Raw genomic sequence first — 18,357 nt, forward strand, 5'->3', positions numbered from 1 at the left:
GTGGCCACTTTGTACCACTGCATGAGGATACCAAGGGCTTGGGCAGTGGGTGCAAGGGGGACTCCAAGCTTGGAATGACTGTGGCATCAGAGCAGGAGCAGTTGATTCTAACCATCCAAGAACTTTTATTTGATAGCGCAGCAGGCACTTTACATAGAACCAACTCCATACAGAGTCCAGCTATTTGACTGTATGTACAAAAAGCCCTCTTGCATAAGAAAAACTTCTCCAGCCCCAAAACCAGGCTCATAGCTTTGCTTTCAGCACCACACCTTCCCCCTCCCCATCCCACCCCCACAGCACACATTTGTTAATTTAAATTAAAGGCTCACTCATACACGCACACGCACTTGGCCAGAGGCAGTTAGCTGTACTGCAAGCAGGCAGGTGCACATACACCCCCACACACCCCGCCTTCCATTCGCAGCACAAGTCACCCCCTCCCGCCTCCAGAATCTGATAGTCAGACAACATCAATACATGGACTTCGTCCCCTTCCCCACCACGGTTACAGGTACTTGTTCCAAGAGCGGAAGGAGACTCCCAAAGTATGTCAGTAGGTTTCAGTGGTTCCTGGAAGGGTGGACCAAAGTCAGGCGGTGCAGCCAGTTCCTCTTCCTGGCTCCCAGAGTTCTTGGTGTTCTCCGCGTCAGTGAATGCAGTCTCTTTACACAGTTTTTCGTGCAGTAAGAACTCTTACTATGGATCCTAGTCCACCTACTGCTAATGCCTGGGGGGGGGGGGAAGAGAGAAAAACAGCATTAGTGCCCCCATGAGCTAGAGTCCTGGAGCTGTCTTTCTTAGATCACCACACATACTGCAGGGGGCACTCTCCATCTCTATCACCCACTTCAGAGACCTCTCCAGGGCAAGAAACTCTTCCCTTCTTCCAGACCACTTTAGTTTTAACCCACCCCCCCCCCCCCGCACAGAGAGGTCTTCCCCACCTCTCTAGACAGGAGTTGAGAGGATGGTGGTGGTCAGGTGAGGCCCGGAGTACACCGCTATGCAGGGCTTCTGGAATCAAACCTGTCCAAGTCAACGTGTCCACAGGGCAAGAAAAAAAAAAAAGCACCTCTGCAGTGTTCAGAGAAATGAACACGTTTGGCTAGATCGGTCCTGCTACCCTGGGAACCATGAGGAAGAGGAGGAAACTCCAGCTGGACTGTACCCAACTACCTACCTCAGAGCATAAAGCTATAACAGGAGACAAGGCACACAAGTGGCTCAAGTTAAACTTCTGCAGAATCTGGAATTTAGTTCAGAACGGTTGCCCAAAGAATGAGCCAGGGAACTCGCTGAAGAGGAAGCTGTGTGTGTCCTTGAGACAACATCTCACCCACCACCATAGCTCAGCAAGAATCTGGTGTGTGTGTGGGGGGGGGGGACGACTTCAGTAGCTCTTGTCTACAGAGCAGGGACCCGGGCACTCTCATGCTGAGACCTACACCTGGAGAGGAAGGTGAGAGCAGCCCCCCCTCCTCAGGAGGCTTTGGGTGGCAGTTGTTTCCTGCCCTCAGGCAATGGTGTGAAACCACAGTGTGAGGCCCACCCTTTCTCCTTCTGCTCTCGGACTTTCAGTTTCAGAACCTTTTATTGTGTATCACACACATTCATACACAAAACAATCAATTTGCAGACTTGAAGAATCGTATCTGTCTTACCTGGCCCACATCTACAGCATCTTTCATTATATGGGATCTTACAACAGGGAAGGACATTGCACCTGGGCAGGGTGAATGCCCTGCGTTCAAGGGGCACTTCAACAAGGTGCGGTACAATGGCCTGTGACCAGCTCTGGTAGGGATTTGCAGGCTCAGCGAGGAGCAGGCTTTGCCGTATAGATTCTGGGCATGAAGGTTGAGAATGTCTCTTCTTGATTAGTCGGAACGCCGACGTGCTGGGCGGTGAAGCCAGCACCTCCAGACTGAGGCCAGTTGATCTAATTCTTTGAAGGACCGCATCACTGGAGGTAGTGAGTCTTTTCTGAGGCGGTATAACAGACTGCTCTGATTTTGGTTACGATACACTCTGAGCCAAAATTTGCAAGATTTTAGGCAACCCTGAGATTTTCCTTAGAAAAACAGCCTGAACTTGTTCCAGAGGGCTCTGATTCAGGGCTCTGATGCAAATTGGGACGCCATACAAGATCTGGGGCACAACTTTGGTATTAAATACTTTCATGGATGCTGGGATATAGGCACCCCCCTTTGTTGAGATGAAAACATATGATGTTCTGTGTCATCACACCTGTGAGATTCACCATTTACAGTGTCTGATCCAGGCAAGGTTATCTGAGAAGTAAATGCCTTATATTGCTTCACTTGCTCAATCTGCCTTTCCCTAAAGGTCCAAGAGTGGAGCCTCCATGCATTACTCAAGATCATAATTTGCTTTCAGGCTTGCAGAAGAACGCAAGCAAAAGATTCAGCCTATGACCTGTGACAACTCTTTTCACAATGCCTTGTACTCTGAGCCGGGGGGGGGGGGAGAAGGGGTCTGTGGGTACACATAACAACCCTTGCCTCCTATCAAGTGTGAAGCAAACCCATCAGATTTCACAAAAAAAAACCCCAGCACCAGCCCACAGCGGCCACAAGCTGCCGTTTCCATTGGAAACACGTTCCATGTTGTCATGAGAACACAAGACTGCCCCTCCACCCACCCATTACATCTGTAATTAAAAGTGCAGATGTGAGAATCCTGCATTTAGTAGTCCAGAAAGCAGAAGGGAGTACACACTCCTTGTGTCACGCCACTGTCACAGAAGTTACTCAGGTGCACAAATTCTGCTTCCCTTTCTCCCTCTATAAGCTGCACTTCTCACTTAGTTCCATACACTGTGGGCTGCCACGCCCCGCTTCATGAGAGAGGACACCATACTTTCAGAATCTGCGAGCAGGGGGTGGGGAATTAAGTCTCAGGTCTACATGCAGCCAGTTTAAAAAGCCTTTCCTCAGTTTATGCCATAACGCAGCCGGTCTGCCTATTTTAATATGTCACACTAAAAAGCAGCGTGGTAGGGAAAGGCTAGGCTGGACAGTTCTCCCCAAAACTCTAGCTGTCTACATGCAAGGAGGAAGTTGGCTTTGGCCAGAGAGCATTCCAGACACACAGCTGAACTCCCCTGCACCCCCTGAGCAGAACGTGTGCTCGGGTTCTGAGTTTAGCAGACCTTGTGGAACCAAGTGCGGACACCATCTGCCCATCAACAAGTGACTGTACAGTCACATAACTGTGTGAAGGTTTGAGGGGCCACAGCCTCTGTCCTGGGTGGACTGCACCTACCTGCAGTGCTGCTCTAGCGCTGTAAAGTACTGGCAAGCCCTGGCGCCATCTTGGGAAGCGCCACAGCTCTGTTCAGAGTGCACTGAATTCTCCCAGAGCAACCTTTGTCAAACCTCACCCCCGTGCAGGAAGCTTCCCAACTTCCACCCTGGGGCAAGCAGAGCTGCAGACAGACCATCACTGGGCAGGTTGAACCCTGGATGCAGGTGCAAGCTCCAAGGAGAATTTTAAGCAAGTCACTCACCTTTTCATGCCACTGGAGTAGTATCGCACTGCTATTTTCCGAGGGCTTTTCAAATCCTTTATAAATGTACTTCATTAACAAGTCAATACCGTTGCTGTCTAAGGAGTTCACTGCTGGCTCAATTTCACTGCCTTTAAAAGAGGTGAGGACCCTCAACACCACCTCCTGGGCCCGCTCCTAGAGAGTGGAGAGGAAGAGAGAGGTAGTGACAGCGCAAGCCACACTGGAAATTTCAAACCAACTCTTGGCAGTGGGGAGACGAGGCAAAAACCGGTTTCTCTGAGAGTAATCCGTTTCACTAGAAGGTGTTAGGCTGAAGAGGGATCATTCGGCAGGCAGAAAGGGGGCCCCCTCCCAGGAAAGCATCCTCTGAAAATGCCACTGAGAAGAATGCTGCATGTAACACGTGTCCTGACCCCCCACTGACTTTTAGCAGGTCAGATCAACCTCCCTCCAAAAGCCACTCACCTTTGCTGCTGGGTTCTTTGTGTTGACTGGAGAATTCTGCAATGCTGCGTGAAATGCCCGGAGCAGGTCACCTGTGCAGCAAAGTCAGTTAAGGGGCCAAGCAGCTGAGCAGACACGGACCAACCCCAGCCCCTTGCCTGAGCCACAGATCGGAGGGGAACCGAGGAAGCTCTTGGAACCAGATTCTACAGTTATGGGCTAGCCAAACCCCTTAGCTCAACAGGGAAGCCCCAGATTTTGCCACTGCCATGACTTGAGAACATGCCAAGGCTTTCACTCTCTTGTTGTCCAGCAGCATACAATTCCCTCCAGCAAAAGGAACACCAGCTGCCTAGCCTTTACCAATACAATTCCCATTCACTTTGGTCCCAGAAGCCATGTCCCTGATGCTTGATGTCCAGAAGGCATTAGGATAGCTAAGGCACCTGTGAGGTTCATCTCGCTTCTCAAGCTACTAAAGAAGAGACAAACCTGGACAAGTCCACCAAAAACAAAACTCACTTGCTTTCTGCCCTGCTAAGCACACAATGCCGTGCTGTGGAGAGTTCTCACTGCCCTGAAATTTCCCCTTCGCAAAGCATCAAGGTCAATTTCCTTGACACTTATCCAAAGCAACGGTTCACATTGAAGTTGGCAGGAAACCCTGTGCGACCTAAAGCTAAAGTGACAGACCTCCACTGAGCCTAACACAACACAAAAAGTCCAAGCTTCAAAAGTATCTGTGTCATGCTCAGCCATGCCAATCTGTGTCATGCTCCCAAAACTACAACAAAACAGATGTTGCAAACCTTTGCCCTAAAAGATTGGCTTTTAATTTCACTGGGTGGATGTTACAATGCTAGGAAATAGGGAAAAGCACCCAGGAACAGCTGCCCCGGGTTGATGCGGATGAGAAACCCCAAGGAGATATTAAGGATTAGAAGCTTTTATTAAAAAGAAGTTGGCTTTACCCTGCTGAAATGAGTCCGCATCGGACTGCAGCTGCCCTTTGAGGCTGAGTGGTTTAACTCCATGCTAAATTTACACACTTCTTACTAAATTGAATTTGAGTCTCTGAACCAGCACAAGCCTGTCTGTGCATGGATTCTCACATATAACACTGCGCCCTCCAGATAACTGATTGGGGGGGGGGGGTGTCACTTGCTACCAGTCATATGGCTTGCATGATCGAACGCCATCATCTCCTACCACCCTGCCCTACCTCTCCCCCTTTTGAGGAGGCTGGTGTGTGATTTGTGCAGCAGAGAGCCAGAAGAGGCACAGGAGACTGAGAATGGCCATCTGGCCAGCTCACAGCAGACGTGAGATCCAAGCCAGGGAGGTACTGATTCGAGACTCGATGCCTTAACCACTATTCCACTCCAGCAACTATGTTGTTGCTAAGCAGAATCCAGTCCATGACAGTGCTGTCCTCAGATTCCAGCTGTTTGTTCCTTCCCTTCAACTCGCTCACAGGCCTTCCAATTCTCTTGAATTTGCTGTCCTATACCAAACAGTAAAGGACAGACATGTTCTTTGAGTGAGGTGCAAAAGCTCAGAATGCCAGTTCACCAGCTCGGCAGCCATCCCCACTATACTAGAGCATGAAAAACCCCACGCCCACCACTGCCTTCTCACTGAACAGGTTGAAAAATCCAGTCTGTGTCCACAGGCCGTTTTTACCCTCCTCTCCCAGGCAAGTGCTTCATAAAAGCAGCAATCTGGGTTATGTTCCAGGGAGGCTGCCTGCAGAGTTATTTTGAGCCTCCTTACATCAGTTTGACTCCCTGCAAGCCATACTAGCTTGTCCCAAGTAGCTGTTGCGGGGGGGGGGGGGAATGGCACGGCCTCTTTCTGCAACTCCAACTCCAGACAATTTCCTTGCGTTAACCAGCAAGGGCAGTTTCACAGCTCGGCAAATGCAATGAAAAAACCAGGACCAAAGTCTGTTCCATAATGAATGGAGACCAGACCCTAAACGGCCTTCCACATCCACTGCAGGAAACTTGTGCTTTCCAGACTTCCTACCCACTGGGAGCCCTTTCAACATGGTTCTTCAGCAGAGTTAACTCATTCACACACCTATGGGATGTCTGCGCATTGAAGATTCTGGGCCATGATCTCTCATTCACACAGAGCTCTGGCGAGCAATCTGGGGCTTCACTATTGCCCGCGCAAGCTGAGCATACACGCCTGAGGCTGTAGCACTGCAGCAGAGAGTGACTGGCAACGACAAGCCCTCTTTCAAGACTGCTGGTCATGGTTATCAATCTCATAACGAGGGTCACAGCAGTCTGAAAACCACAACTGCAAACTTTTCAAAAGCGAAAATCAATCCCTTAACTCCTCGTACCTGATGCGCTTTCAAGCCCTGGCACCAAAAGAAGAAGCAGCCCCTGAAATCACTCTCCTACCCAGCTCACAAACAGAAGCACGCCCATCGACTTCAAGCTTGCCCTTGGCTAAAGATAAGACACACAACCACCAAGGCCCTGGAAACAGACAAGGACAGAGGAGGGCTGCAAAGTTGCCAGGGGCCAAGGAGAGAGAAAAATGCAACCGCTGACAGGAGCCAAGCCCTATAAACCCAGAAAAACACAACTCCAAAGCACCCATAAAGCTGAGCATTACACAACACTTCTGCTCTCGGCTCTGCCATGTTGAGCATTGTGCTGCTGGTGGTCCCTCACACAAAACACACATGCTCCTGAATATGCAGGACGACTGGATGCGCTTGACCCAATGCTCCAGAGCCAAGGCCCCCATCAGATAAAAACAGAGGAGCCAATGTCCTCGTGCATTGATGGCACGACACTTGCACGCTGGCAGGTGGGCTGGGAATGCGACGGATTCTCTCAAATGCCAACACTGTATTCCCGTTCCTTCCTAGCAAGCCATCTGTCATCCACTTTCCAGGAACATTTAAGGAGGGGGACCCAGATGTGCCTCAAACATTATATCTGCCTCTCAGCAACCACTGGCAAGAGAGACCTCCATCCACCCATTCTGAATCTCTCAGCTACAGTCCAGCACCCCTTTTGCAGCCAAATAACAGAAACAGCTGCAGCTTTCTGAACCCCCCCCCAGGCCTCCCCCTAGTGTTTCGTGCTCCCCAGTTGATGAAGGACAGGCTCCTGCGGCAACATCTGCTCTGCCAAGCTTGGCAGGGCAAGGCCACCACGGTGCACAACGCTCCTTGGGTCCCACCAGACAAGCACTTTCTTGCCAAACCTGATTCTGTGCATGACAACCACACACGCGTGCTTGTCACCGGTGACACACCACGGGTAACGGCAGGGTGGGGCTCGTCTTGCACCACAGTGACTTGCCCTGCAACCTCTGCAGACTCCTAACCCTTCCCTATCACAGCCTCCAAAGTTACAATAGCCCCACTTGCTGATGAGCACCTGGAAGGGGCACCCAGTAGGTTTCCACAACTCCTTCACAGCCCAACTGTTAGGCAGACCCGCATTACACGGGAGAAACAACAAGGACTAAAGCCCAGCTCTTGACTCTAGGAAGCTCAGTCAGCTTTCTGGCTGTCAGATGCTAGCCCCATTCCCAGCCCCAGCCAAACCCCACTTTCTCAAGAGTGCCATCAACAGAGCTGGGCAAGGATGGTCCCTGAAAGCCTGGCTCTTCTAGCAAAGCATGCACACAGTTGCCAGGGAGGGCCCTGCCCAGGAAACCAGCATCAAAGGGGGGAAACAGTATTTTAGCAACACATTCACACTAATTCCACAACCAATGAGTGTTCCTGATGAACTGACAAAGCACCTTCTAACCCAGTGGGGTCTTCAGCCTTTCTCGTGCCACAACCCCAATACATGCTGACATACAGGCAGACATAACGAGACAGGGGACCCACTGTCAGTCCCACCCCCCCTCACCGGCCAACTCCCCGTCCCTGTAACACCCTCCCAGCACTGTTCATTGTAACCGGATATTGGAGACAGCAGAAGTTACCCGTGAAGCCTGGCATTAGTGACAGCTGTTTTCAGTGCAACTGCCAACCACCTGAGCAGGGCTGGGACACTGTCTCCTGGCATCTGACAGGGTGCAGATGCCTCCTCCTTGACCTGGTGGGGCTCTAGTCCAGGGGTTCCCAACCTTTTCCCATCAGTTGCTACGACCGCCTACACTGAGGCTCTGTGGGGTCCCCACCCCAAGGCTGAAGCAGCCCAGCAGCAGTGCCCACACTGGGTGACAGCCTCTCTCCTGCAGGGGCTGGACTGACCAGGATCTCTCTCTCTCTCGGCCAGCCAAGCAGCGCTCGATCGCCAAGCTCAGAAGCCCCCCTCGTGATGCACATGGAGGAGAAAGGCGGGTCCGGAGCACGTCCAAGAGCCCACCCTCTGCATGTCTACTCAGAAGTAAGTCCATTATAGTCAATGCGGTTACTCCCAGGGAAGTGTGGATGGGACTGCAGCCCAAGTCATTGGGGGGGGGGGCTGAAAGAGGCATGCAGGGGGCAGGGACAGTCCCACATGTGGGGGGTGGGGGTGGGAAGAGCCAAGGCATAGGGAGGAGAGTCCCAGTGGGTGCAGGGAAGGGCCCCCCAGGCCTGTGGAGAGCCAAGGCATAGAGAGGAGAATCCCAGAGTGCCCCAGTCCAGGGGGAGGACAGGCCACAGAGAGGAGAGTCCAAGAGGAGCAGGGGGAGGATGCCCCAGGTCAGCTGGGGGGGGGAGCCAAGGCATAGAGAGGAGAGTCTCAGAGTGCCCCAGTTCAGGGGGAGGTCAGGACACAGAGAGGAGAGTCCCAGAGCAGCAGGGGGAGGATGCCCCAGGTCAGCCAAGGCATAGAGAGGAGAGTCCCAGAGCGCCCCCTGCCAGTGTAGGGGGAAAGAAAATGCAGAGGATAGAGGGGGAGTCCCAGAGCGCCCCCATGCCAGTCCAGGGAGAGGGGAGGGCACAGAGAGGAGAGTCCTAGAGCGCCCCGAGGCCAGTCCAGGCGGAGGGCACAGAGAAGAGCGTCCTAGAGCGGGAAGGATATTGCCGCAGCGCGGCCTCCACCTCGGGCCCGACGCCCCCCGCCGCGCCGGCGCCGGCCTCGCCCTCGGCGCCGCAGCCCCCCCCTGCCGCGGCGTCGGCGCCGTCGGGCTCCTCCACGAAGCGGTTCTCGTCGAACTGGTCGATGTCGAGGCGGCGGAAGCGCGAGGAGAGCGAGCTCCGCGCCATGACTGCCCGCCGCACTGAGGACGCCCGGAAGCGGAAGCCCCGCCCACCGGGGGCCGCCGTCACGGGCGCGGGGGCCGGCCAATCCCGCGCCGGCGAAGGGGCGGGGCCTCGCCGGGCCGTTGGGCTCCAACCGCCGCTCGCGGCCACGCCCCCGCCCCACGTGACCTCCAGCTGTCACAGGCCGCCCGCTCCCTCTGCAGGCGGGCTGTGGGTGCAGCAGCAGGGGCTGCCTGGGGAACTCCCTGCCACGGGAAGGGAAGGGCCGGCCGGCTCTCACAGCTACACCCGCCCTGCCTGGGGCTCCCAGGCCGTCTGCCCCCCAGCAGCCACTCGGGCCCGTCCACGCAGCAGCCCCTTCACCACAGTCTGTGGCTGGGAGTCCCACAGGCCGCCTCCCCCCAGCAGCCGCTTGGGGCCCGTCCACGCAGCAGCCCCTTCGCCACACCCTGTGGAGGGGAGTCCCACAGGCCACCTCCCCCCAGCAGCCGCTCGGGGCCCGTCCACGCAGCACCCGCTTCGCCACAGCCTGTGGCTGGGAGTCCCACAGGCCGCCTGCCCTCCGGCAGCCACTCGGGGCCTGTCCACGCAGCACCCGCTTCGCCACAGCCTGTGGCTGGGAGTCCCACAGGCCGCCTGCCCTCCGGCAGCCACTCGGGGCCCGTCCACGCAGCACCCGCTTCGCCACAGCCTGTGGCAGGGAGTCCCACAGGCTGCCTCCGTTCGTCTCTTGTGTGCTCCTGGAGGCACCTGGGGCGGCAGGAGGCTACACCAGGCATGGTCCATAGACCGGGCTTTGCAGAGAGGCTGCTGCACTTCCGCCAACTGCCCCTGTGAACGGAGGGGGTAGAAAAAGACACACGTCCACCTCAACCAGGAAGGCTTCATTCCAAATGCTCAACCCGGTGTCAGAGTTCAAGATATGCCTTTATTAAAAATACTAAGTATCTGGAAAAAAAAAATCAGAACAATTATTTCAATGTACAAATCCAAATACCTGCGGCGGGTTTTGTATCTTATTTGGAATCCTAAACAAACTACCAAAAAAAAAAATTCAGGTCAGGGGCAGCCTTTAAGACCACTTATTCACACCCACTTAAAACAAAATATAAACTAGGACAATTCACGTTTAATCCTAAGACGCACACGCACTGCCGCCTGAATCGCAAGCCCTGGTGTGCACGCGATGAATACAACTTTGCTGCTGAAATTCCTTCCGCCCTGTGGGAATAAAGCCTCCCCAAAGACAAACCCCTGCATTAAATAAGAAAAGTTTGGGTGTCCTGCTCAGTTTTTTTAAAGGGGAAATGCTAATTTTCCACCCCAAGGGAGGAGTAAAAAAAATGAACCACACAAAAGAGCAAGTTAGGGGCCAGAGATATTCCATAGGTCTGGGAGGGCAGGCTGAAGACAAGACATGGGGACACAGAAAAACAAAATCAAAGCGAGAGAGAGAAACACAGGTACACACACAACAATCGCGGAAGACACACAACACAATTAGATAATTTAAAAATAAAAAAAGAGGCAAGAGGCAGCATTTCAGCAGCAAAGTGCTCGGTAAAAAGTATATCACGGGGGGGGGAAGTACAAGGGGCTGAACCGCGTCTCAGAGGAAATACGGTGTGGTGGTCCTCGGAGGAATCACACGTTCTGAGTCGGGGACCGCGCGGAAGAGCTTTGGTTCTCGCGTGTTTACGTCTTTGAAGACCATGATTGAGGCGATATTTCCGCAGCGATAGCAGTAGTTCGGAGCAGACCAGACCGTCACCAGCTTCTCGTCGAACATGAATTTATAGCCCTCGTGCACCAGCTGGTGGGCCCGGCAGATGAGCTTTAGGTTGTTGATGTGGACAAACTATAGGATTTAAAGGCAGTAAAGAAAAGGTTTACAGCCAAGACCAAGGAAGAGGACATCCCTGTTTGACCAATAGCAGCCATGGCAATTCTTCACAGGACTGAAACCATTGCGTCACACACACACCCTCCCCATTTCCTCTTACACACACATCCCCTTCACAAGTCAATGCTTGCACAACGTAATTTTTAAACACCATCCACCTCTTTTTCGACTCAGGTCATTAGTCATTACTAATTTAGTTAGAATATAACCAACAACTATGAGACTTCCTTTAAGCTCTAAGACTTTCCTTAAGCTCATATCAAGCCTTGCCCGGGTACCCTTGTCTTCCTGGGTACATGGCGGGCATCCACTACCACTAGGATCATGGGCTTCTCAGTCAGGGCACCAACCTCATAGAATACTCTCCCACTTGGTTGAAGACCCAATACTCTTAAAGGAGATTATATTATATATAGCACAAGTGACCTGGCTTTTTCCATTCAGCTTTTGAAAAGGAGTGATATTAGGTGGTGGCAACATGGCTGTTTAGTTGTGGCTTTGACGTGCGAGACAAGCCAGTGGTGCAACAACAGACCCGGCTTGAAGGTGTTTGCCACATGCAGTGAAAAAGAGGCCACATTTTGATTACTGTGAACTATGATGCTGAATGGCTGCCTTACAGCAGTGTCATGGTTTTCAATAAGATACCTCCAAATGGAAATTGACAAGGAGTAGCTGATACATTCGTACTTGCCAGTTCAACAATACAACTGGTAGTCTCCTAGTTTTAACTGGTCTCATGAAAGTAGATTGCTGAAGTACTCTTCTACTTCAAGAGAGGTAGCAAAGGGGCAAAAAAACCCTTTCTCCACAAAGAGAAAACCACAGGCTAGGAAGAAAGACACCTGTAGTTCCGGGTGCTGTGTCTCTTGGCCCATGTATTTATCTCAATTTCTCAACTGACATACTCAGAGCTGCTTTTCCACCTCATCCAACCTTTGCATGGAGTGCCACGCTATCAAGCACAAAAGAACGATGGCAGGAACTTCAACACCTGGCCACTTCTTAAGATGACTTCTTTTTTCTTACCTCGTTGGTGACTTTTGCCCCAAACAGCCAGCCTGCTCCTCGGGGACTAATGGCCCATGTGTCGACATCTTCCGGGTCGGACCAGACTAGGTCACAGAAAGCTCCTTTGTGTGGAATCTCTTGGTTGCGCTCGATGGTCCGGATCTGATCCAGTGTTTTGATGTCTGGAGACAAGCCCCCATGCACACAGAGGATCTGCTCGTCTATTAACTTAGAGGAGAAGAACACATTTTACTGGCAGCCCTAGTTTCTAATTCTGTAGACATTGAGGCAATGTGGTTACAGAGCAAGGCAAAGTTATTCCTTGTATACAACCCCCCCCCCCAAAAAAAAGTGACACAAAACCCTTACCGCTGCAATTGTGAGCATGTCAAAGACTTTGGTGCAATATCTCCAAGCATTAGCATTGCCGTATTTGGTTTGGCACTCATCTGTGGGGGTGGGGTGGACAGAGAAAGACAGGAGAAAACCATGTTTTAGTTGCAAATTCTTCTGTCCAGTTAAACTAGAGAGGCTGCAGAAACAGCAGATGACCTAACAGCAGCCTATGGCTGCGTGCTCACCTAACAGATTCTGTCTAGGACAGCATTTCTTAAATGGTGGGTCAGGAAACACTAAGTGGGTCATGAGCCAATTTCAAGCAGGTCACGTAGGCCTAGCTCAGCCACTACTGAAAATACGGTATACAGAGCTGCTGGGCAGGGTGGACTCCTGGTGGAAGAGAGACCTGGTGCTTTACCCTGAATAGGTGGGAAGATGGGACACTGGAAAGGGTTATGTGGCTGGAGAAGGATCCAAGCCTGCATTCTGCTTTGACTACCGAGCTGGACTGTTTGCATTCCGAACTATGCCAAACAACAGCACAAGCGCACTGCGTAAATGAGGCCTTTGGCTGAATGTGGCATAGGTCTGAAGCCTCAATTGATGTCAATTCCAACCATGACATCACTTCTAGATTAATGACATCAGTTTCAGTGGGTCCCAACAGACTGTCATTCTAAAAAGTGGGTCCTGATGCTAAAAGGTTTGAGAACCACTGGTCTAGTTTTTCCACAAGCCACTTATCCATTTTCCACTTATCCACAAGCCACTTATCCATTCTCACATCCAGAGTGAGTCCTGTAGAAGTTCCGGTCAACATTAGCAAAAATCATATTTCTCTCTTCCCTTTCTCCACCCAAAACTTTGCAGACACAAGTCCAATCTGGTGCCCAAATCATACAGCTCATCAGTGCAGGAACGCAGAAACCAGCCTTCCCGCCCCCCCTTTGTTGCTAGATTTTTCATCACACCACTCCAAGCCCTTCCTATAGCACACCATTCACTTTCAGTTGTGATAAACCCCTCATCCATAATCCCCACAGCAAAAGAAACAAAATCACACAGCAAAAAAGACTCCTACAACTTCTGGGAACTCAGATCAATTCTTCTGATAATCAACAGTAAAAAGATGACAGTTTAAACACAAACACACTTACCATAAAATCCATATACTTGTGTTATCTGTCTGCTTTCATGATTTCCACGCAGGAGGGTGATGCGATCCGGCCACTTGGCTTTCAGAGCAAGAAGGTAGGTGAACGTCTCAAGGCTGTAATATCCTCTGTCTACAAAGTCACCCTGGGAGGTTAAACAACATTTGACAATTATCACAGTGAAGAAGGGCTCAGAGCTGCACATTTATGTACAGCTAACCTAAGCGCTGATGAACCCTAATCAGTATTATATTTCAAAAACATTTGCTTTAAAAAAAAAACAAACAAATTATATAATTATCTTTTCCATACCATAAATATGTAGTTCGTGTCCGGAACTTGGCCTCCGGTTCTGAACAATTCACACAAATCATAAAACTGAAAGAAATGTAAACAAAGGTGAGCTTTGAGCAATTAGCTAGAAATCACTCCTATAAGGCAGTGAGTGGTTCCCAAACTTTTTAGCATCAGGACCCACCTAAACAAAAAAAGGCTTTACCAACTACTCAAGCCTTAGTGGCTATAAAGGTTATTTGTCCATAGTGCTTCCCTCCCCCCCCCAGGTAGCAGATTGTTTAACCTTGATGCACATAGTCTAATCTATTCATAGTCTAGTCTAATTGTCAGCTTCGTGACCCACCAAAAACTGGGTTGGGACCCACTGGTGGGCCATGGACCCACAGTTTGGGAACTTTACAGTGCCAATGAAGCCACAGTTCAGCCCTGATATAATGGAAAAAAATGTTCCATAATCTTGAGGAGGCCTTCATGATTGCTGCTCCATCAAAGAATGCCCCCACTTGGCATGGCTGCATCAGCACTGGAAAGTTGAATAGGATTGGGCCCCCATAGTGCACTGAAGTAGCCATCTAAGGGCCCAATCCTATCCCACTTTCCAGCACTGGTGCAGCAGCATTGCAGCCCCAAGGTAAGGGAACAAATGTTCCCATACCTTAAGGAGGCCTCTTTGACTGTCTCCTCCCCCCCCCCAAAAGATGCAGTGCACACCCCAATGACACGGCTGCAACGGCACTGGAAAATTGGACAGGATTTGGCCCTAAATGCCCTCTTGACACCTTAGTCTTGGTTCAGGCCTTGCAGATTTTTGTTTTAAATTGGCACGTTAATATTTTGTTTGGTAGCCACCTTTCTGTTTTAGGTTCATTTTAATAAAGCTTCAAAGTCTGGTCATTCTGGAAACTTTTCGAGCACTTGTCTCTATCTGCAGAGAGGACTTCCTTGGCGGGGAGGGCGGTGACGGATACACCACACCCCCGTGAACGACAAGTGCACTCAACTCAGGCTTCCGTCTTCTGCAGAACACCTCGTCCAAGAACCCCCATCCACCTCCTTCCTTCCACAGCACAAAGAATATCGACAAAAACAAAGAGATGCTATTCCTATTTCCCCCTAAAACCTCCTCCACCATGCAAGGAACAGCTCACAAACACCAGCCCAGCCGCACACCGGAGGGTGTGGGGTCCAAGAAAGAGTTCACGTGAGATGTCACCTGTCCATGTATGTCCCCGCAGACTGTAACTGGGGTAGAGACCGGCTGCACATTGGATTCTTCCAGAAGCAGGTCGCACACGTAATCACACAGGCGCTGCAAAGAAAGAATTCATCTGGTCAATGGCCGGCTTGGCTTTGTTTCGGACAGTCACGCTCGCAAGTCTTGATATATAATTAACTGACTTTTGGCCTGTACTTGATTCAGTCATTCCAGATCTGCTGTGGAGTTTTAAAAAAAAAAGGGGGGTCTGGTCTTAAACCAAAAGCTAGCCTATTCTTTTGCCACTATAAAGGGGTTCAACAGATGGTAACACCTCACCTTTTCTGTCTAGAAAAAAGGGGGGCAGGCAGCACCCAACAAGCCCCGAGGAGCAAAAAACATACAACTCAACATAAGCTGCAAGTCCTCTTCCTGGAGACGGCTGCCAAGCAACTCCCAAAACAAACACCCACAAGCGCGGAAGGAACTTGCACATCCCTGTCCATCACAGCCTTGACAGCTGGAGTGGGAAGGAAGGAAGAACAGTTTGCATCTCCCAATGTGTGCCTTGCAAGACGCACCCAGGAGCAGGCCAATAACACGCAACCTTTAAACGTTGCGCAGAAGAGGAAGTTTGGAGAGCTGCCACCCCACAAGATGGGGAACAAGTGCCCACAAGCAGCACAGGGTGACAACAGCCCCAGCTATTGGGGGCTAATAGCCACTCTTTACCCCCCCCCCCCCCGAGCCTTTGAGGTACCGCATTTTCTGAACATGGCCATTCTGTTCCTAACTATTAGTGCTGGTCAGTTACAAAGATTCCTTCTTAGCCTCAAGAGAATCAACATTTGCTATCGAGTATTATAATCACTATGATGCAGGCAGTGAGGGCTGAGAAGGAGAGGCTCGTCCTGCACCACCTCCTCAGAGCTCAGGAAATCCAAGCCAGGGAAGTCCTGCCTGGCGGTCCAAGCCTCTCAGTCCCTGTGCCAAACCAGTCCAAATGAAGCCACCAAACCAAAAGGGGTCCACCTCACTCAGCATCCTGCTTTCCACGGTGACGAACCAGACGCCACTGGAAAGCCCACAGCACAGGGATCACAGCACAGCACAGCACAGCACAGCATAGAAGTCAGTCCTTGACTTCAGCCACTCCTGGAGGTTCCTTCCTTCCCCCCTCTGAACATGGTGCGATGCTACCCAAGGAGTCTCTGTCAAAGTCTCTGTGGCAGCTTTCAGCTGTCACCTGGAGACCCCGGCTGAGACCTGGAGACCCACAGGCTGAATCTGGAGGGGATGCTATACTTGCCGCTGCCGCTCCCCCCCCCCAACATCCTGCAGCAGGGGGTTCCACAGGGACCTGTTTCTCTGCGGCCCTTACCACCACCACCTCCCCAAGATCCTGTGGCAGTTCCACAGATTAACAACCCTATGCTTCTCTGCTGCCCTTATCACCTGCTCATCCTCCTCCAGCCCCCACCCTGTGGCAGGGAGTTTCACAGATTAACAACCCTATGCTTCTCTACTGCCCTTACCACCTGCTCGTCCTTCTCCCCCCACCCTGTGGCAGGGAGTTCCACAGATTAACAACCCTATGCTTCTCTGCTGCCCTTACCACCTGCTCGTCCTCCTCCTCCTCCCCCCACCCTGTGGCAGGGAGTTCCACAGATTAACAACCCTATGCTTCTCTGCTGCCCTTACCACCTGCTCGTCCTCCTTCTCCTCCCCCACACCCTGTGACAGGGAGTTCCACAGATTAAGGACCCGTCTCTCTCTGATGCCCCCCAGATCCTGTGGCAGGGAGTTCCGCAGAGCAACGGCCAGCCGAGGAGGGGAAGGGAGGGGGCGGGGAGCGGCCAGGCGGCTCACCTTAAGATCGTTCTCGGGCAGGTACTTGCAGAGCCGCGCGATCTCCACGTACTTGTCCAGGTCGAGGGGCGCCATTTTGGCAAGGGGAGGGGGACCAAGCACAGGTGGGACCGGAAGTGGGCCTGCGCTTCCGGTCCACCGGCGCCCTCGCCCGCCCCTTCCCTCGCCAGGGCTGCGCCCTCTCCCGCCTCGGTTTCCCAGGGTGCAACGCGCGGCCGCCATAGCGCTCTGCCGCTCGGCATGCTGGGAGTCGTAGTTCCCCTGGGCCTGCTGAGCCTCAGCCACTGAATGAATGGACACCAAACACCGGGAGATGTCTCCATGTACATCATATGCATATGTAAATATATGTACATTGTATATTGTATTGGCAACCTTCAGTCTCGAAAGACTATGGTATCGCGCTCTGAAAGGTGGTTCTGGCACAGCGTCTAGTGTGGCTGAAAAGGCCAATCCGGGAGTGACAATCCCTTCCACACTGGGAGCAAGTGCAGTCTGTCCCTGGTCTGTCTCCCTGGCTATGGGCCTTCCTTCTTTGCCTCTTAGCCTCAGACTGTTGGCAAAGTGTCTCTTCAAACTGGGAAAGGCCATGCTGCACAGCCTGCCTCCAAGCGGGCCGCTCAGAGGCCAGGGTTTCCCACTTGTTGAGGTCCATCCCTAAGGCCTTCAGATCCCTCTTGCAGATGTCCTTGTATCGCAGCTGTGGTCTACCTGTAGGGCGCTTTCCTTGCACGAGTTCTCCATAGAGGAGATCCTTTGGGATCCGGCCATCATCCATTCTCACGACATGACCAAGCCAACGCAGGCGTCTCTGTTTCAGCAGTGAATACATGCTAGGGATTCCAGCACGTTCCAGGACTGTGTTGTTTGGAACTTTGTCCTGCCAGGTGATGCCGAGGATGCGTCGGAGGCAGCGCATGTGGAAAGCGCTCAGTTTCCTCTCCTGTTGTGAGCGAAGAGTCCATGACTCGCTGCAGTACAGAAGTGTACTCAGGACGCAAGCTCTGTAGACCTGGATCTTGGTATGTTCCGTCAGCTTCTTGTTGGACCAGACTCTCTTTGTGAGTCTGGAAAACGTGGTAGCTGCTTTACCGATGCGCTTGTTTAGCTCGGTATCGAGAGAATGAGTGTCGGAGATCGTTGAGCCAAGGTACACAAAGTCATGGACAACCTCCAGTTCATGCTCAGAGATTGTAATGCAGAGATTGTAATGCAAGATCTCCAGCAGCTCATGGATCGTTTTAGCAAGGCCTGCCAAGATTTTGGACTGACAATCAGCCTGAAGAAAACACAGGTCATGGTTCAGGATGTGTGTGGATATGTACATTATATACACATATATGTATATATGTTATATAATGTACATTATATGTATATGCATGTGTTATAGCTATCTCCATGTACATTATATGTACATATGTTAATATATGTATA

At 51.7% G+C, this 18,357-nt stretch overlaps 2 protein-coding genes across 2 annotated transcripts; both read right to left on the reverse strand.

Moving 5' to 3' along the window:
- Positions 1–101: 101 nt before the first annotated feature.
- ARPC5L (actin related protein 2/3 complex subunit 5 like) lies at positions 102–9,205 on the reverse strand. The gene is made up of 4 exons (XM_066610749.1): positions 8,973–9,205; positions 4,001–4,072; positions 3,533–3,709; positions 102–730 (listed from the first exon to the last, which is right to left on the reverse strand). The coding sequence occupies exons 1-4, from the start codon at positions 9,156–9,158 to the stop codon at positions 668–670; spliced, it is 498 nt and encodes a 165-aa protein (XP_066466846.1). The 5' UTR covers positions 9,159–9,205; the 3' UTR covers positions 102–667.
- An 858-nt stretch (positions 9,206–10,063) lies between these two features.
- PPP6C (protein phosphatase 6 catalytic subunit) lies at positions 10,064–17,025 on the reverse strand. Its single transcript, XM_066610547.1, has 7 exons — positions 16,924–17,025; positions 15,073–15,168; positions 13,875–13,940; positions 13,566–13,707; positions 12,439–12,518; positions 12,088–12,297; positions 10,064–11,013 (listed from the first exon to the last, which is right to left on the reverse strand). Exons 1-7 carry the CDS (start codon positions 16,996–16,998, stop codon positions 10,765–10,767), a joined length of 918 nt encoding a protein of 305 aa, XP_066466644.1. The 5' UTR covers positions 16,999–17,025; the 3' UTR covers positions 10,064–10,764.
- Between the last annotated feature and the right edge of the window lie 1,332 nt (positions 17,026–18,357).

The sequence above is a fragment of the Tiliqua scincoides genome, chromosome 16 (genome assembly GCF_035046505.1).
Source record: "Tiliqua scincoides isolate rTilSci1 chromosome 16, rTilSci1.hap2, whole genome shotgun sequence".
Lineage (NCBI taxonomy): Eukaryota > Metazoa > Chordata > Lepidosauria > Squamata > Scincidae > Tiliqua > Tiliqua scincoides.